At 33.1% G+C, this 20554-nt stretch overlaps 2 protein-coding genes across 4 annotated transcripts; one reads left to right on the forward strand and one right to left on the reverse strand.

Moving 5' to 3' along the window:
* Positions 1-4: 4 nt before the first annotated feature.
* On the reverse strand, positions 5-1490 carry LOC18046547 (photosystem II reaction center PSB28 protein, chloroplastic). The gene is made up of 2 exons (XM_006443663.2): positions 1247-1490; positions 5-940 (listed from the first exon to the last, which is right to left on the reverse strand). The coding sequence occupies exons 1-2, from the start codon at positions 1326-1328 to the stop codon at positions 471-473; spliced, it is 552 nt and encodes a 183-aa protein (XP_006443726.1). The 5' UTR covers positions 1329-1490; the 3' UTR covers positions 5-470.
* Positions 1491-15836: 14346 nt separating this feature from the next.
* Positions 15837-19997, forward strand: LOC18046548 (bifunctional TH2 protein, mitochondrial). Of its 3 annotated transcripts, XM_024188506.1 has the most exons (7): positions 15837-16490; positions 16613-16721; positions 17135-17425; positions 17576-17990; positions 18242-18508; positions 19258-19437; positions 19550-19620. In XM_024188506.1, the coding sequence occupies exons 1-7, from the start codon at positions 16312-16314 to the stop codon at positions 19552-19554; spliced, it is 1446 nt and encodes a 481-aa protein (XP_024044274.1). In that variant the 5' UTR covers positions 15837-16311; the 3' UTR covers positions 19555-19620. The 3 variants fall into 3 exon arrangements, with proteins under 3 accessions (XP_024044274.1, XP_024044272.1, XP_024044273.1); XM_024188504.1 differs by having other exon boundaries at positions 19258-19997; XM_024188505.1 differs by having other exon boundaries at positions 16365-16490; positions 16639-16721; positions 19258-19997.
* Positions 19998-20554: the final 557 nt, after the last annotated feature.

Consider the following 20554-nt stretch of genomic DNA (forward strand, 5'->3'; position numbering starts at 1 on the left):
ATAAGCTAGAAACATAATCGAATTATCCATAAGCAGACATATCATGTCATCAACAACAAAAGGTTAATACATTCCCAAAGCTTGGACAACTTGCAGTGCATCTAATCTAACAAGCTGTATCTTCCAGGAATCACATTCTCATCACTTCTCAGACATACATTCCCATAATAGACTAAATCATTAAACATGCACGGATTCCTCTCTTCTCAGACAATTTGGAAAAAACAGATGATTAATTCATTAAGAGAAGTTCAAGAACACGGACCATCACCTTGCATGTACATAATGAAGGGAAGAAAATCGAACATCAGTAGCAGCAGCAAAAATATGTTGAAGAGAAGAGAGCATAAGGTTTTTGCATCAAACTTAAATGGCTGTCAAGCAAAGCCTTCACCATTTGCCTGACCAAATTACACAAAACCAAAGATGTAATAGGGTAAAGCAAAGCAAAGGAGAAGAAAAAAAATGCCTCATTTCTTGACAAATTGCAAGCCATTCTGATTAGCATACCGCTCCATGAACCTCATAAACCTATCCCACTCTCGGGGAGACCGCATGATATACTTTGCTTCAATCCTAGAAGGTCTCCCATTGACAAATTTGGCACTTACATCAACTGATTGAAGAGTTCCCTCCTCATCAATCATGTAAAATCCGGTGATATCACCAATTTCACCGGACGAGTCAAAAACGGAGGGTTCGCTAAAACTGAATATGGCCATACCGTTTGAACCATCTCTTGATTTTGTTAGCTTCACATCCGGAACTGTCAATTCATCAGTTCCTTGGATGAACTGAATTGTCGGTTTCACCGCCATCGTTATGGGTCCAGATACCTTAGAATTTCGTGTTACCGGGGACAAACGCATACGAGGCATATGTACAGATTGGCCGTTGAATGGTGATTGTGCACTTCCATGCACAGCCCATGTTACAATACCTGTGAAACAGAACAGGCAAAGATAGGTCTTGTTCTTAACATTACCAAATTCACAACAACCAAAGAGAGGTTCTATCAAAGACAAAGGATTTCAATGAAATTTAACCAACTAGATACGCAAATTACTATTGGCAGCATCCAGTTTATGTTGTTTATGGGATTGCATAAATTTTTCGATATGCTGCCCCATAGAACAACAAATTTGCACATTCAAACATTCGTGCTCATGCATAGACAATGTATTTTCTAGTTACAGGTTACGTTCATATATGATTTTTTTTTTTTTTTTTTTTTGAAGAAGCTTACCAGAGAGAGAGGGAGAGCGGGATTGTGGGTGCCAACAGTGTGAGATTGGAGAGGCTAATGCAAGAGACCGCAGAGCTGCCATTGCACAAAGACACTGAAGCAGAGACGGAGTCGGAGAAAGAAGGAGGTAGCAAAAGAGAGAGAGAGAGTTAAGTGTTGTGTTGAGACGAGGGAGAGTTATGTGTAAGAAGGATAGCCATTCACTTACCAGAGAATTCTTAGCTCTTCGTCCTCACAACTCACAAGATTGGTTAAGCTTAAGCTTACGTTATACCTACCCCACTTCATGCATGGCTGGACATGAGAATCCGACACCATTGCCTACGTGGCACTTGTGGGTGTTCTGTTTTGGGCTTATTGATAGGCCTGTGGATTCTATGTGTAAGTAGCCCGAGTTCACTTAGGTCACCGGCAAATCAATTTACAGTGTACCGCCCACCATCCCCCATGGCCTATTATGAGTGGCGCAATTGGCACCCAGTTTAAGTACTCTTAAAACCCTTCTTGTACATTGACAATTTTAAACTTGGTTGAAATTAGAGGGTGAGCAGAACCGAATCGGACCCAAAAATCTTTTGGTCCGGTTCGGTTTTTTACGGTTCAGTTAGTTACTTTTTCTTTAAAAAATTGAATATTTCAATTCGGCATAAAACCGAATACTCCAATTTAATTTTCCATTCAGAATTTCAAATCTAAAAACTAAACCGAAAAATTGAAAAAATAATTTTTAAATTAAAGTAATGTCGCGCGGTGTTCAAGGATTAGTTGGACCGAACTAGATCCTGAAAAAATTGAGCTAAAAAAATTGAATCGGCTCAATTTTTTCAGTTTCAGTTCGGTAGTTTATAAGTCAAAAAATGAATTGATTAATATCAAAGCTGAACCGAATAAAAATATCTAAAATGATTTTTTTAAATTCACATGCCGAGCCGAACCAAAAATTCACAAATTGAAATAAAATCAAACTGAGCTGAATTGATCCTACCCTTAATGGAAATTACAAAAAAAGACAAACATACGTTTTTTCTTTTTTTCTTTTTCTGTTTAATCTCTTTTGGGAAATGGGATATTCATTTAAGTCACTATAAAAATTTATAAATATAGCCATTTAAAGGACATGGTAGGTATATTATGAGGAGCATTTATCAGCGTTCCAATATTTTGGGACATAAAGCATTTTAATTTTTTTGTTGTCTTTAATTCTCTTCGAGATTTATAAGGTTGTCTTATATATCTCCCTAAAACTGCCCATTTTCTCCAACACCAAATTAATAATATTTTGAACATTTGATTCTACAACTAATGGGGCTAGTCCTAATTCCACAGCAATTTGAATACTAAAAGAGTGCTATTAAATATAGAGAAGACTGAGAGAAAGATGAATTATTTAAATATTTAAAAAATTAAAAAATTAATAGAAACACATTTTTCTCTCTACCTTCTTGACATTTAGCGTTTTCCATACTAAAATTCATTACATAACACTACAAGTGAAAAAAAAAAAAAAAAAAAGGATGTATAACGAGGAAAGTTTGTGCCCGAAATTCAAATTTCACGTAGTAATGTTGCCGGAGTTCTTATATTAGCAACAGAGTGAGGAACTAAGGATAATATTTATTGCCATTTTAAACATAGCCAGCAAATAACGTATTAATTGGTTGTAAAACCTATTTTATTAAAATATTTTTATAAATATCTAAATTTCTAAAATTCTAAAATTGAAAGGATATACTTATTCTTTCTCTCTCCTATCTCTCACTCTCATCATCGCGCACTCATGCTTGATCTCTCGCCCTTAGTCTCGCTCTAAATCTCTAGTAAAAACAAATTTCTTACTAAAAAAAACTTGTTTGAAGATAGTTTGTGAGTAATAAGAACCATACTAATATTAGGGTTTGGAACATAATAGTCTGTTGAAGGTTATTTTTCGAATTAGAAGGGGTGTCATTAAATATTTATATTATTATGATATATATAAATGGAATGAAAAGAAGAAATGGGGTTTTAATAGAACTTTGAAGGGGTGCCAGTAGTTTCAATTACGGATAGCAAAATGCAGGTTTGAGGTAAGATTTTTCAAGCCCATTGTAGAAATAAAATAATAAATAAAGTAAATAAGAGCTTAGAGATTTAATTTCTTTTTATTACTGTAACCTTTGATCTAAGCAACCTCTCAACTAATTAATGCTTTAGAGGGAGTTTAATATTAGAATGTTAGGTTATTGACATATGAATTAAGAATTTAAATTTTTTTTCTATTTTATCTATTATTTTTAAAACTTTAATTTATAATTTAAAAAAAAAATAAACCACCAAGCTTAGTCCAACATTTTTTAAGCCCTTATTCACGTCCTCACGTGGAGGATTGGGCCAAAATCCGTGGGCCTAAATTTTTTTACCCACCCTAATTTAAGAGTGGAGCTATTAACACCCCTCTAATAATCTCATAAAACCCCTATTCTGAATGCACCCATTAATTAAAGTACTAAAATTACTATTTTACTAATAACACTCATTTTAATTCCTCAAATAGCCCCATCTTCTTCCTCCTCATTGAACCCTAAAATATTTTTTTTTAAATCTCATGACCAGTAGTAACATTCGGCTAGATATAACACTCAATAAACAACATTTTCCATAACCGGTAAATGAAATTTAAAGAATAAACCACCATGACTAATAAACCTCCACTCTTCCTTAATGAAAGTATTAAATACCCCTTTGATTGCTACTTTGCTAGTTCTACGTATTAAGGGAAAAATTATATTTATGCCTCTTTTGCTTAGGTTTGTTATTTTATGGTTCAATTCGTTTTGTTTTTTTAAACAATTCGCTTCTTAATAATATAGGGGTGTAAAGAGCTCTTATAATTTCTTTTGAGTAATGATACAGCCACAAACTCTTGTACAAACTTATTTTGTACAAACTGACGTGGCATGATAAGATTGGTTGAATGAAAATATAAATTAATAAAAACAAATCATGTGGGCCAAGTGATATTTAATTCAACCAATCTTATCATGCCACATCAGTTTGTACAAAATAAGTTTGTACAAGAGTTTGTGGCTGTATCATTACTCATTTCTTTTTTATTTGAATTAGAGTTCTTATAATTTCAATCAAGGTTAAATGTGTAAAATACATAGTAGTGGAGTTTTATAGGAACTATTGAGGGGTGCCAATAGTATCACTCCTAATTTAAATCACCAATTATGTGCTGATACTTTGCTAAAGCACAGTAGAGTCTATAATGTTAGGCCCAACTTTTTTTTTTCTCACTTAAATTTAATATTATTTGAGTAAAAACGTTATAACCATTAAACTATTCAACAAATGTTGACAATTAATAATTAGTAATTTTGTGCGATGGTTGCCTCTGTAAATTGACTTTTATCATTATTTTTTAAGTATAGAAGGTGATTGTTTCATGAATGCATGAGCAGCATGACGATTCGCCTTGTACCATCTTATCATAATTTACTGATATTTAAAAGTTTTTTTTTTAAAGCTAAAAACTCTTTATCAACTCTATAATAAAGTTTTTTAGTGATAAACAAAAGCCTTTCGAAGACACAGGTTTTTATTCTAACTTACTTCAATCGATTTTGTAAGTTATAATAATAGAAAAAAATTCCTTAATAATACAATTTAAATACCTAAATTTAGAGTTAGCGGAATCTATTTCAAAATTTCAAAAGAATCTATATATCTATATCTATATATATATATATATATATATATATATATAAAGTTGGGACTTGAGGATGTGATGTGGTATCACCATTTCTCATCTTTGTATATTCTTTATTATCTAATAAATAGAGAATTTTTCTTTTAGATTTGGCTTTTTATCTTCTCATAATTAATTTGATTGTTATTATACAATAACAATTATGTAAAGATTTTAATGAGGCATATTCTTTGTAATGAATATCAAAGGGGGAGTGTTATGAATTTATTAAAATAAATGTAAATGTTCATAACATATATCTCTTAGTCTCCCCACTATCTCCCATTAACAACATTTAGCTTCCATATAACTCCCACTATCTCACAAGGAATTATGATCCATAATTTTTTATTAATTTCATGGAGTGATTATGTAACTATAAAAGGAGAGCTCAACTTTTTGTTTTGTACACACACAATTGGAATGAATAAAATCACTCTATAATATATTCTCTCATTTTATTCTTTATCTTGCGTTGCTTCTTTATTTGTATTGCTAGCTAATAGCTTTTTATTTTTTATTTTTTATATGGATGCCTCATCTTTAAAAAAAAAATCAATTCTTATTTTTTATCAGTTTCATCAAGTGTAAAGTAAGAAAAAAGGATAATACTAAATTCTTTTTTCAAAGCCGCGTGAAACACGGGTCTATTTTCTAGTATATATATAAAGTTGGGACTTGAGGAGGTGATGTGGCATCACCATTTTTCATCTTTGTATATTCTCTATTATCTAATAAATAGAGAAATTTTCTTTTGGATTTGACTTTTCATTTTCTCATCATTAATTTGATTATTATTATACAATAACAATTATGTAAAGATTTTAATGAGTCATATTCTTTGTAATGAACATCTAAGGGGGAGTGTTATGAATTTATTAAAATAAATATAGATGTTCATAACATATATCTTTTAGTCTCCCCACTATCTCTCATTAGCAACCTTTAGCTTCCCTACAACTCTCACTATCTCACAAGGAATTATGATTCATAATTTTTCATTAATTTCATGGAGTGATTATATAACTATAAAATGAGAGCTCATCTTTTTATTTTGTACACACATAATTAGAATGAATAAAATCACTCTATAATATATTCTCTCATTTTATTCTTTATCTTGCATTACTTTTTTATTTGTATTGCTGGCTAATAACTTTTTTATTTTTTATAAAGCTATCTCATCTTAAAAAAAATCAATTCATATTTTTTATCAGTTTCATCAAATGTAAAATAAGAAAAAATGATAATATTAAATTTTTTTTTTAAAGCCACGTGAAACACGATTGTATTTTCTTGTAAAAAAATAAATAAAAAGAAACATCAACCTTCAAAACACACATGAGAGAACTAAAAGCATAGCCTAGACTCTTAGAGAGCTCTCAACTTTGATTAAGAAATAAAAGAGAATATGTGCCCAACAATCAAGGACAAGGAGCGGCTTGCCTTGCCCAAATGCACGAGTTTATAACATCACAATATAAACAATCAATCCACTATTTGCTAAACCATAAAACCCTAATATCATCCGGATATTTGCAAGTGATATCCGCAGTCTAAAGAGTACAAGCTACACATTTGCGAACGAACGGTACCCCTAAAAATGACTCCTCCAGACCCCAGAGATTCATTTCAAGATTTGAGGGGTGTGAAAACGATATAACTCGACCGGCAAAGCCATCAGACCAAGACGCCAGCCACGGAAAGAGAGACTTAAATCAGTAGTTTTTTTCCCTTTTTATATGTTTATTTCTCGAGCCTTGCGTCCAGATTCTAGCAGTAGGGAACTTGTTAAATAATCCGGACTGGAAAATGTCGAGTGTAGAAGCACGGGATGATACACATATAATAATTATCTTCTTTAACATTGCAAGTTTAAAACCAGTTGAATACAAAATGAGATAAAGATTTACAAGCTGAATCAACCGGCATCCTAAAGGGATCCAGGTTTTAAATTACAAAGATGCTGAAGTACAAAAACTACAAACATTGCCAACTTCAAAAGCTTGAAACTTTGAAAAAAAAAAAAAAAACAATTCAAGAGTGTTATTCTGGTCAGGGCAAGCTTTAGCATGAAGATAAGAGAGAGTTCAGGATATTTGACTTCAAGCTCCAAAAACCTTGTGTCAGATTCTCCCAGCAGCCAGCTGAGACTGTAATTTCGGAAGTAAAGGCAAGTGCTTTCTGGCAATGTGTTAGCTTCCTGCAAAATAATAATAGACAAAATCTATGCAACAATATTTACAGCATCAAGCAAGATATTAATAACAATAAAAAAAATGAGTAAATGGAGAAGAAACTAATCAAATAAAAAGTGAGTAGTGTGTAGAGAGGTAGAGCTCCCTTCAATCCAAAAAAGGGTAAAACTTAAGGGGTAATGAAGCTCCAGAAATATGCAAGCCACAAACCTATCATCACCATCATCAGAAACAAACCCTAAAATCTGATACATAGGACTGTGGGATCCATAGCTCAGCAGCTCAATTTACCCTTGCTAGAACCTCTTTTGGACTTCAAGGAGCTCCACTCCTTAACCCTCTTACCACCAATCAATTAATTAATCCCACAAGATCACCAACCAATCAAAAAGCCCAAGGCTCCTTTTTCCCTGACCCTAGATCAAGAAGAGCATGCATAAACATTCTTATCTAACAATCAAACTGCGAGCACTATTTCCTATTTCCCTTATCAAGTCATCAAGAAACAAAGAAAAACAATATAAAGTAAATAAGAAAACCTAAGCAAACTGGTTAGGTAGCTTATACACAAAGAATCTTTTACAGATCCAGACTATCCATACAAACCCTAAAACATTTTCAGTGTTTCTATTTATAAAACCACTCAAGGAACTTCCAGATCCACCAACCCACCAATAAAGAAAGGACCCTGGCTAGAAATTAAACGAAACGAGCAACCATATAATATACATCTGCAACAGCCAAATTAAGTCAAACGTTCAAGAACCATCCCTGAAAAACGACAGCAAACAGGCGGTCAAACCCTAGCTTAACTAACCAAAAAAACTCATAACCCCAAAACCACAAAAAGTGCTTTGAGGTAAAGATGAAGTTGAAATGAAGGGGAAGCAATTTCTTGTATGGATAGTGCTGTAGGGTTGAAGTTGATTTGAACCAATTAATAATGGAGGGCGAGGGTGGGTAGAGCCTCTAATCTATTATTATCACCAACTGTCTCGGCAACTGCGCTCCATTAGATTCCCTCTGTTAACTGTGATCATCACATGCACTGTCCCACGCGATATATTAATAATATCCCTAAATATAATATCGTATCATTTTATCGTTTTCATCCTCACTTTATTGCTACAGAGTAAGTGTTTCTTGTTTCTTTTCTTTTTGGTGGTGAAGTTTACAGTGTTACTCATATGATATTTTTGAACCCGTCATTAAAAATATTGCTATTAATGACTGTCTAGCATTATAGAATGATGAAAGGCATCTTTGGCCCTATTTTCTTTTTTCTTTTTTTCCATCTTTGATTGTGAATGGTCATTGACTCATTGGTATGTTGTACAAAGGCTTAAAATGTACCTCTCACTTCTGTTATTTTGTCGTAAAAGAAGATAAATGAAACTTTGGATAAATGAGCAAAAGGGCAGGCACGCTTTGGAGAGTAAAAATCATGAACACTCAAAATTTGGTTGATGTTTTCAATTTACATGCTGTATGGAATATGGTAGAATTAACCTACAAAAAACAATCATAGACTCTTAGACTCTTACACCAATTGTGTGAATCGCAAATATCTTTTTTTATTTTTTATTTAAATAAGAGCTACTACGCTATACACTTGCTATAAGTTTGTGTGTTGTCACATTTTATTAATTATTGGTATTGATAACTGAACAGCATTTTTATACAAATATACTATAATTTGAATTACTAAGAGTTTGAATCCATATACTCATAGTACAATTTTTATAGTGAGCGATACTCAGAAACTTTTATTAATTAGAAGCGATATTAAAGTGACATCTGCAAAAACTTAAATTCATGTTCAGCTTATCATCAAACTACATGCACAATGTCATTTATTTTCCATTGTTGATCCTAATAAATTCTCAAATTGTACATTAACAAACACATAAATATGTAGGGGTTGTTTGTCTAATGTTTAAAATTTAAAATTTTATTAATTTCAAATCTTTTCTAAAATTTACTTTTTCTTTTGTAACTTGTTATATCCATTTTTTTACCAAACTCGACACAATGACAAAAACAAATGTGCCCCAAGCCTAAGCCACATCCAATAACATGCCTTGATCTAAACAAGATTAAACAATACAAGTCTTAATTCTCGCCAAACTCAAATCTTACAATATAAGAGATAGGCTTTCCTAACTTAATTATTCTTATGATAATTTCTCTTATATAAAGAGATTATCACTCAAAGATATACATAGAAAAATAGATATATTAGAGAAGGTGGTATAATATCATCTAAGTCATTTCTCTTACTCTCTTTTCTCTCTCTTATTATTTGTTTTTTATCGTGTCATTTTCAATCTTAACTTAAGAATACGAGGATCTACACCGATAACGCCTCTGTCGACCTTGATGTGTTATTGTTTTATTCGATTTTGGTCATTGAGCTCTTCACTCTCAATAATGGCAATCATGAGAACATCAAACTCTCCCACAACCCATTCTTCAAGTAAGATAACTCTCTTTCAACTCGTAATGTTGACCCAAACTTTGGTATCAACATAACTTTATATGATTTTGAAATATTTATATCTTAATAGAAAAAAGTAATTTTTTTTTACTTTTATCTAAATGAGAAAAATTTTGAATGAGAAGTTTACATTATATTTTAAAAATATCCTAAAAATATCTTTATAAAATATATTTATTTCCTAAACTATAAAATCTAGTCCTCTTTTTTCTTTTGATTAACAAGGATATAAATGTCAAATAAGTATAATTTTTATATTTATAAAAATAAACAAAATGTCACTTATATTAAAATACAAAAAAAAAATCACCTGAATATTCTTGTTTACACCCATTGTAACTTCAAAAAGATTTAAACATATTCAAATTTTAGCGCAAAAAAAGACGTTATATTTTAAAAAAAAAAATGTTTTTGGTGACAACACTATTGTTACATGTTACAAAGTGGTCCGTGGTGACGATGAAAAGAAAAAATGTTTACCAAAATATCAAATGTTACCTTCAATGATGCAAAATAATCACTCCCTTTTCTTGGTTTTGTTTTGTTTGTTTTGAAATGGTTTCCTCTCGTCAATCTCGCACTTATCAACGTTGCACGAGTTTTTAACAAACTCGCGAGATATCAAATTTTATGTCGTGAGTTACACGTGCCGGTTAAAACAACCGGGGGAAAAGTCATGAATGGTAGCCGTTGAATAAAGATTATTTTGATCAGACAAAAGAGACGCTGATGTGACAACTCAAATTCAAAAACAGGAGAAAAAGAAAAATGAAAAACAGAGACCATTGGGGGGCCACTGCCCGCTTCTGCAAGTTATCACATCCTCTGGCGGAATTATCACTTTACCGCTACCAAGGTTTGAGAAATTATCACTCCAATGGAAAGATTGATTATTAGGAACATACCCCCCTGTTGATTAAGCGGCCGAAGGCCGATCCCGATGCCCTCGTTTAATTGACACTTAATAGCAAGTGAGTCAAGTGCCTGGTAGTTGATACTTTTCATCCAAGTGATAATTTGCCGAAGATCAAGGGTGGTAAGTTATAATTATCATCTCCCCGCGCCAAACTGTTTGCGTCCCGCTCTTTGATGATGATAATGATGATGATTCGGTACACGTGTCATTTATTTACAGCCTTACAGTTGGTGGCACATGACAGACAAGTGTTTTAATTTTTAACTGGACCCACTATTTGGTGGCTCACGTTGATGAAGAAGAAGGTCAGGACCAGTTTAACGGAACTGCTATGACAGTAGAGGAGTAAAACCTACAAGAAATCTAAAGGATAGATCTCGTTTTGTACGAACTCACGATTACTTCGCCAGGCTGTCGGGGTTAATTTTCATTTGGTTTTTATATTGGCCACGTGTTGTGTTGGTGGGGCAGATACTTCTTCTTTAGTAAATGGAGTTGAAGAGTCGAGGTGGACACGCGGTTGGTGATGATACATTTGAATTTTGTCAGGAGCCCCCCCACTCTAACCTCTTTTGAAACATATAACACATGGGCTGTGTTAAGTTTCGACGGGCCCTTTAAAAACACGAAGCGGGTCAATAAAGTAAAGGGTGGAACTTTTGACACCCCTGGAAAGTCCTGATAAAACCCCTTTACAATATTTATGATTTCACCATTGATTGAAATGACAAATTGTTGCAGCGACACCACCAGGTCAGTGGTCGCCGCTGTAGTATTGGTCAATTATTTTGTTTTATCTGGCAGCCGGGAGGTAATTGTTTTACTGAAGCATCAATTAATTATGATTCCCTGCAGCTCCACTGCTTTCTCATTCTAATTTCTCTTATTAAACTCAGGTGGGAGGATAAAGGCAGTAACTGAAAAATAAAAAATGGTGGTGTGTGTTTTCTCTCATTCTGCCCCTCCCCTAACTCTATCTATTAATCCCAAAATCACGTTTCAATCACCAAAGAATCCGTATCGATTTTGATCGAACTCGATAGCGGCAAGCTAGCGAAGCTGTTCATCGACCAGTCATTGAAGGGCGTTCAGAAGCTAGACGCGGCGATGAAGATAAGTTTGGAAAATAAAAATATAAAACTCTAATTAGAAAATAAAATAAAATAACTGCCAAGTCTCTGCCTCATGACAAAAACTAATTGGCCAACGTCACCACATCAGCCGATGACACGGTGGTGTTGACGCTAGGGAGGACTCCCTTAATAAAGCAAAGCAATGTGGTGTTATTAGATTTAGAACGACTTCAGTTGGCATTATTTAACTGGGGTATCCTTAGTAATATATATTAGAAGGACTTTTAAGGGGGTGTCAAAAAGCCTGACTCTAAAGTAAACTAGCAAATGAAGACCAAGGGAAAGACATAGCCCGACAAACATATGGGTAATGCTATTTAAAATCCACTAAACCATTCACTAAATTTATTTACTAAATAAATTCATATTTAAATTTTACTCAACAAACCTATATAAATACCCAATATATCCTTATTAAACCCATTTTTTTTTATAATAATACTATTTTTACTTATTAAACCCATTAAATTCATTTATAAACCCTAAATAAATGTTTCTTTTTTTCCCATTAAACTGAAGATTTTCTTTATGAATATGATTCTAAAAAAATAGTTACAGCGCATATTCATCCTTCTTATTATTATTTTTTTTTCAAAAATAAATTTATTGCAGCACAATTAATAACTACTAGACCTTGTTCAACCTGTTTTACACCATTTAAAAATTCTCAAACTTTTGATTCAAGATGAAAATTATACAAATTCTTCATGGAGGCAACAAACAAACATTATCTATCATCGCTTCTGCAGTAATCACCAGCATAAAAAAAAAAAGAATTGCGTTATGGCAAAAATAAGAATTGTTTTATGGTTGTCTACAACACTATTTGTCTTCTTTTTTTTTTTTTTAATTACTCCTGTTGTCATACTCTAGTTTTTAGAAAATTTAAAAATGATCAATGTTGCCGACTATTGCTTAAAATGTGTAAATACAATCTCTTCAACAGAAATATATGACATTTTATATGCCTTAAATTTCCATTTATTCAAGATCTCTTGAGCTCTGAAAAAGGCATGTCAATGGCAGAAGATATTGGATTCTTCAGAGTCACGTAGGCTTTCTTGTAATTTGGCCTAGCCACCAAGAGACCCTCTCTTTTTTCCTTCTTCCCCTGCATATTCAGTGTTCTTACATTCTCAATATTTCACTGCAACTTTTGATGGCGACAGGGGATGAAGTGCCTAGAAGTGGTTTAGAGAAGTTTTTCAACAACACTACTTGTCATTGATTGTTGCCCACAGTCAAACACAAACAAAGATGTAACCACCAACTTTATTGTCCTGAATCTAATTACATTTGCCTAATTAATAAAAATATGTAGTTTGGAAGAAAAATCACGCCTCTAGTTGATTAGGATTTGACAAAAATATGATTAGAGTTTAACAAAATTATGTTGAATATAAAGATGGGTTCAAAGTGTAAAATTTTTTATTTTTTTTACTAGATTTTAATGTCCATAATTATAATTTAATATAAGGTATTTTAATAAATTTTTTGTTTAAATGTGTTTAATGAGTGGTTTGGTGGGTTCAAATAGCCTCACTCCTATTATATAGTGTTTACTTTCTAGATATCAATGTCCACTTCAATGCTTACTTACAATTTTTAAAGGGAGTAGGAATCTCATTCCATGAGCTCCACCTAATTTTGGAGTAGGGAGTGGGGAGTGGGATTCCCACTCCCATGGGGGAGGTGAGAGTGAAAATTCATTCTCCTATATTACTATATTATATCTTTATTTGAAAATATAATATTATTATATTTATTTATTTAATAATAATAAATATTTTATTTTTAAAAAATATTAATTTTGTACTATATTATCAATTATAATATTTCATTTGTGTTGCTATTATTAATAGTTTTTTTATTTACATAATTCAAATTAAAATTAATAAAAATTTATGATTTACATAATTAAGAATATTATTAATTATTATTCATTTATAAATATAATAAAATAAATATTTTATTTTTCAAATATATTTATTGATTTTATAATTAAAAATTATAATTCTTTAAATAAAGGTAAAATTATAATTTAAAATCATTTACTCCCAATTTAAGACAATTCCATACTTTCACTCAGTAAACAACATACTCTCACTTCTATTCCACACGCCTAATCTCAAGATTCACACTTCTATCCAAAATATAAACGCTACCTTACTATATTTATTTTTCAATGCCTCAAATAGGCCTTTTTTGTCTTCTTTTAATTTTTTTCCTATGGAGGCTAAAATATAACCAAACAAAGCGCAGAATTACAAGATAAAGGCGAGAAGCATCAATCAAGATGTGACTGTAAAGACATTAGAGGAGAATTTATAATGCACAAGTCATATTGAAATACCCATCGTAGCGTACGAATTCAAATAATCAACACAATAATAGTAATAAAATGGGCAGATTCAAATTCAAGATTGTTTCTATTTGTGAAATATTAGTTCCTCACGCATTTACGCTGTCTAATCTATCATGACAATGTGAAAATGAATCCGCCCCGTTTTTATCGAGCGTTAACAATGTGATTAGAGACTCCATATTTGTCGGGATGGATAATGGGTTATGAACTTCCAAAAATGCTTTGAATAATGAATGAATATTGTATTTGGGATCATGATTCACGACAAGTATTAGATGACAATGTTTTTATTGTGCCAAGTCTTCCACGCACACTTAGAATTAATTTCACGCGATTACACACAACTATTCAAGATTCTTTTTATAAGCCATTGGAGCACTTTTGGGAAATCCCAATTCATAGCAAAAGTTAATACAAATTCCGAACTTGTACATGTAGTTAGGGGTCATGAATTGGACTAATAAGTCAATTGTTTTAATAGTCTCAAAAGAGAAAAATGAGTTATAATAATAAAATCTCTTATATTAAAAATTAAAAAAAAGGGTGGGTTTTGGCCGTGCCGCCACATATTTGTACATGAAATTCACAGAACCAGTGTGTCAAACCAAGCAGCAGCAAATCTTGGAAAAGGGGTGTCTTAATAAAATTCTGTTGTCTTGGTACTCTGCTCTCATGTTTATCCACTTCCACTTATTTATTTTATAATTAAGAAATGCATATTCTATTAATTAATTAATCATGCAAAAGTGTTTTTTCAAGATTTTATGGCCGCCCACACCTCCTTTCCACATCCTCCGTGGGCCACGGCCACCATAATTCCAAAGAGATCTAGTCACTCACACGTCCAGCATGAGTAAGGACTGGTGCGCATGCTTGAATGAGCTTGGATGTCAGGAAAACCTCAACAGCTCCATATATAAGAGAAGTTTTATTAAACGAATTGATAAAGAAGCATAATTATATTTTAATATAATTTTGAGTTTAACTTGAAAAAAAGAAAAAAGAAAAAACTATGAACATCATTACTCTCATACCACAATACTAATATTTGCAAAGCAAGAATACAAGTGAATGTTGTTGGCTCAATTGGTAAATTCTCAATAAAAATATGTACATAGTATAGTCGTATGTAGTTCGAATATCGCTCATTTTTATGATTTGAGAAAGGATTGAGTTCGAATATCGCTCATTTTTATAAGAAAGGTATAGGTTGAGCATTTACTCAAATAAATAAGAAAAATGCTTGATTTGTATCATTTCAATATCATCAAACAATTATTTATCTTATTTGAGGGTCATATGTATGTTAGGTGAGTTAGTATTAAAAAAAAGAAAAAAGAAAAAAGTATAGTTACCAAGTAAATTATTTTTTCACTTTTGGTAAAGATATAGTATATACGCTTTTACATTAGAGAAATTGAAAATAGATAATAATATTCTCCCTCTAAATTTTAATATTTGGGTCTACATACGTTGGAACCACTCTAAAGTAGAGTACCTTTTTATAACCATACGATCAAAATTATAATAATTTTTTTTAATTATTCATCACTTTATGTGTGTAGTTATAATTCATGCTCTATTTTAAAACAACTCCAAGATAGCTATATCCTTAATATTTTCTTTCAAATAAGCACATATTTTGTCCATTTGCATCGAACAAGTCCCTACCTCTTATTCAAATGACTAAATTACCCATGTCGCAGTCAATTTTGCCCATTACATTAAAAGATTGTGCTAAGGGGCATTTATTTCATCCAGACATTCATTTTCAAATTTCAACAGAGCAGGGGCCTATTTCATGAAACGGACAATCTACGTCTTTCTTCGTTGAGAAACCTTGAGACTTTAGGGAACCAGAGCGCGTTGAAAAATCCACCATGGTTATCCTACGTGTTAAACCTCATCTGACGTGGCGGAACCACCGGCCTGGCGCAACAGGCTTTTACCGTCGTTGACCATTCTCTTTTCTTCCTCTCTTTACTTAACATGAATGGAAGTTGAAAACTGAGTCCGAGTGGGCCAAACTGACTCAGTCTCCTCGCCTCGGTTCCATTCAAAACTCGCATGAGTTCCTTCCTTCACTTTTGACCGCCGGCTATATTTTTCTTTATTTAATAAACGTAACCACCACACCAACAGACTCGTTACTCAAAACGACATCACAACAACAGCCTTGATCTCTGTCTTCATTTAGCAAGATTGTGACGGCGCCGGTTTTGAAGAATGGGAGAAGCGGACGAAGGAGGAATTGCGAGGAAGTGGTGGATCAAGTTCAAGGATGAGTCTGTTTTTGCTAAGTACACTCCATTCTTCGTTTGCTTAGCCTCCGGAAGTTTAAACTGCGATACTTTTATGCATTTCATCTCTCAAGATGTCCATTTTCTCAAAGCCTTCGCTCTCGCGTAAGAGTTTCTGTACACATTTTCATCACCGGTTTTATTTCTCTGCCGTTCTGTTCTTACTCAATATATTAAACGACAACTTTTCCTGTGTTTCCGTTCTTTTTTCTTTTTTCTTTTTTTAGTTATGAATTGGCTGAAGAATGTGCAGATGATGAAGAGGACAAGCTTGCAATACGCAAGCTGAGGAAACGGGTCAAGCAAAAGCTTAAAACGCTCGATTCCCTTGTCCGCGTATGCTTTCTTTTTTTTTCAAGCTTTGTTTATTCCCTTTTTATAGTTTTTTTTTTTTTTGGAATAACTTGTTGATTAAAAAGATTAACTTTTGATATTAGCACACTACCGTAGAATTATGCAAATTTCTGAAATGTAGTGGAGCAGATGTAGTGATCACTCGACAGTTAAGCATGTCCGTTAATTGAATCCTTAAGCTAATTCAGGGGAAAGATAAAAAAAATAAAAGCAGTTAATTGAAATTTTGTCTGCTGAAATGTACTACCAAGTTCTCTGTTTGATTCAACAGAAATGCAAGAAGTTCAACAGTAGTAAATATTTGGCTCCACAGCCACAGCGGCACTTAGAGAAAATCTTACTTCTTATTACACATGTATATCTATGTATATAAACTTAAGGAATCCCTTGTGCAGGAATGGGGCTTTGAACTTCCAGAAGAGATCATTACCGACGATGCAACAGTCAAATGCACTGACTTTTTACTATCAACGGCTTCAGGTAAAGTTGAGGGAGAAAAAGTTCTTGGGAAAATTGAAACTCCGTTTGAGAAGATAAAAGTTGCTGCTTATACACTTAGTGCTATTTCACCCTGCATGAGGCTCTTTGAAGTCATCGCTAAAGAGATCCAGGCTCTTCTAAATCCTGATGATGGTAGTCACTTATACAAGAAATGGATTGATTACTATTGCTCTCAAAGTTTTCAGGTTCGTATTTTATAAGATGACCAACTACTAAGACGTCTTATAATGTTTTGTTCTAATTATGCTGATAAAATAATTATTAAAAAAAGTTTCATATTTCGTTGGTTGCCAAAATGCATTTGATGGTACTAATGACTCTGTTTCTGATATCAGGAATCAGCTTTGCAAACTGAAGAGTTGCTGGATAAGTTAAGTGTTTTGTTGACAGGTGAAGAGCTTGAAGTTATTAAAAAGCTTTATTATAAAGCTATAAAACTTCATGTGAATTTTTTCGCTGCTCAACCAGTTAAACAGCAAACCACCGTTCCTTTGTCTTGGGTGAAAGACCCTGTGGAAGGTCATCTGACCCTATTTTGTGACTTTGACTGGACATGCACGGCTTTTGACTCCTCTTCGATTTTAGCAGAACTTGCAATTGTTACTGCACAAAAGTCTGATCCTGATCAATCGGAAGGCAAACTTACTCGGATGTCATCAGCTGACTTGAGGAACACATGGGATGTTCTTTCTACCAAGTATACCGAAGAGTATGAACAATGCATAGAAAGCATCATGTCCAGTGAAGCAGGTATGCTATCTAATTGGTGGATGCCTGACTTACATGGTTTCATAGTCCAAAAGTAGTGTGTCAATAAAATCTACCATTTTTTTATTCAAAGAAAGTTCCATTTGCTCATCCAGAAACAAAATTCTCGATTGATTTGTTGTAAATCTAGGGATCAATGCCAAATCTTTAAGCTAAACACACCCACTTTTATGTGTTATGGAGAAGAAATATTTACTGGAATTCTATTTTTACCCTGTTTCCTGTCTTGTCAGTGGCAGAATTTGAATATGAAGGTCTGCGTGAAGCACTCAAGCAACTGGCATATTTCGAGAAGAAGGAAAATTCAAGGGTGGTTCAGTCAGGAGTACTGAAGGGTTTAAATCTAGAGGACATAAAGCGGGCTAGTCAACATCTCATTTTTCAAGATGGATGTAGAAGGTTCTTCCAAAATACCATAAAAAGTACTAATTTTAAAACTGATGTTCATGTACTTTCGTACTGTTGGTGTGGTGATCTCATTAGGTCGGCTTTTGCATCAGGTATCCTTTCTGAAACATATAAATCTTGTATCATTCATTTTCGTGAGCATACTTTGTCTGAAAACTCTTCTGCACCACTTATGTTATCAGGTCTATTTTATGTTTCCGTTGGTGGTGAACTGGTGACAATTATTGACCTTTTTCATCACTGCATATGTAAACTGTATCCTCAGATGAGAACTGAAAAGTTATTAAAGGGATTTAAAAAAGAAATTTATTTTTCTTCCGTCTTTGAAGTTCACTAGTTTGCTGTTTGCTTACAGGAGACTGTTGTTTTGCTTATAAATAATTTTCAATAAAACTACAAAGGGTTAAGAAGGAATGGTGTCAGTTTTGGCATCAACATTGGAAGTTTGTAATTTCTTGAATAATTTACTTGGTGTCTAATTGTCTGTCAGTTTTATCTGTGCACTGAGTTATTTCTGTTCCTCAAAATCAATTTTATTGGAGCTGGCTGCCAGGTAGATATTGTTAAAATTATCATGTCTGAGAGGATGTTTTCTTGTTTTCATCGTTGGATGGTCAGAGGTTTGTTGAGCTGGACTGGATGTAGTTAAATATTAGTTCTAATCTGTTGCTGTTGGTAGGATGCCATGATTTCCCGTATTAACAGGATCAATTTAATACCTTTTGAATGCACGTATTTGTGTGGATAAGCTGCATTCCAAGGTTTCCCAAAATATGAGATGTTGCTGTGACTTTTTTTTACTTATCATAATGATATTAATATCTTTCCTAACATTGAGCAGGGGATCTAAATGCATTTAGAGTGCATTCAAATGAGTTAGTCTATGAAGAATCCATTTCAACTGGTGAAATTGTCAATAAATTGGAGTCTCCCTTGGAAAAACTTCAAGCCTTCAATGACATTCTGAAGGACCACAGTAATGATGAGCAGAACTTGACAGTTTATATTGGAGGCTCACCAGGTGACTTACTTTGCCTTCTCGAAGCGGATATAGGAATTGTAATAGGTTCAAGTTCAAGTCTAAGGAGACTAGGAGATCATTTTGGTGTTTCTTTTGTCCCATTGTTCTCCAGCTTAGTAGAGAGACAGAAGGAACTCGTTGATGGCAGCTCATATAAATGGAAAAGACTGACTGGCACATTATACACAGTCTCTAGTTGGGCAGAGATACATGCATTCATTTTGGGGCCATAAAATCCATGAACCCTTTCCCTCTCTGCGGCGTCTTCTTGTTTAAACAGATATGAACCCGAAGGGAAATTCATTTACAGACTTACAGTAGGATATATACAGAATACAGATGGTGGCTAATTTTATACTAGGGCCACTGGTCAGTCTGCGTTGCAGAAATACACAGATCTTGTAATTGGGGTCGTCAAAAGTGTCTTGTTTCGTGGTAGAAGTTATTGACCCACTTCTTTTCTCCCCCTGTTCATTAGTTGTTCTTTTCAGGATTGTTGCTGCAACTGAACTGGAGTTGCAAAACTCTTATCCTAGTTAAAGAGGGAAAAGGATGCTATATCTACATGCTGTCATATGTATATTTTGTTTAATGTTTTTTCCCCCATCTTAGAGAGAGAAGATAAAATTCTCTCATTTTCTCTTGTCTTTCTCTCTCTTTAGCATTATTTTTCACAAAATTTAAAATTTTATGTGTCGATTAAGAAATTAATTTTGTATGTCTGAATCTTATAAAATTTTCATTATCAATTATGTTTATTTAGTTATAAATTTTAAGGTATATTTTAGGAATGTAATTGAAAAAAATAAAATAATAACCAATAAATATAACTTGTGACAAATGTACATTTGATTATTCTTTCCTTGTCTTTGAAACACTCACGTAAAATCAGAAATAAAAGAATTCATCATCGTCTATATACCGACAAACTAGAAGGAAATGGAAATTGACAAAGTCTAATCCTAAGAAGAAAAGCAAATAAACCACCGAAATTAAATTTTTGATGACCACCTTAATGCTAGTTTACATAACATGTATAAGCATGTGGCACATGCGCAGTGTCACAAGTGTGATCTCATTTCTTTCTCTTTATCTTTTTTCACGATCGTCAAAGGCT

Source organism: Citrus clementina, unplaced genomic scaffold (assembly GCF_000493195.1).
Source record: "Citrus clementina cultivar Clemenules unplaced genomic scaffold, Citrus_clementina_v1.0 scaffold_3, whole genome shotgun sequence".
Taxonomy (NCBI): Eukaryota; Viridiplantae; Streptophyta; class Magnoliopsida; order Sapindales; family Rutaceae; genus Citrus; species Citrus x clementina.

Coding starts and splice junctions, on each gene's coding strand:
- LOC18046547 (XM_006443663.2), bottom strand. CDS start 1,328: ATGGCAGCTCTGCGGTCTCTTGCATTAGCCTCTCCAATCTCACACTGT. Junction 941..1,246: donor CCGCTCTCCCTCTCTCTCTG/GTAAGCTTCTTC, acceptor TCTGTTTCACAG/GTATTGTAACATGGGCTGTG.
- LOC18046548 (XM_024188504.1), top strand. CDS start 16,312: ATGGGAGAAGCGGACGAAGGAGGAATTGCGAGGAAGTGGTGGATCAAG. Junction 17,991..18,241: donor CATCATGTCCAGTGAAGCAG/GTATGCTATCTA, acceptor CTGTCTTGTCAG/TGGCAGAATTTGAATATGAA. Junction 18,509..19,257: donor TAGGTCGGCTTTTGCATCAG/GTATCCTTTCTG, acceptor AACATTGAGCAG/GGGATCTAAATGCATTTAGA.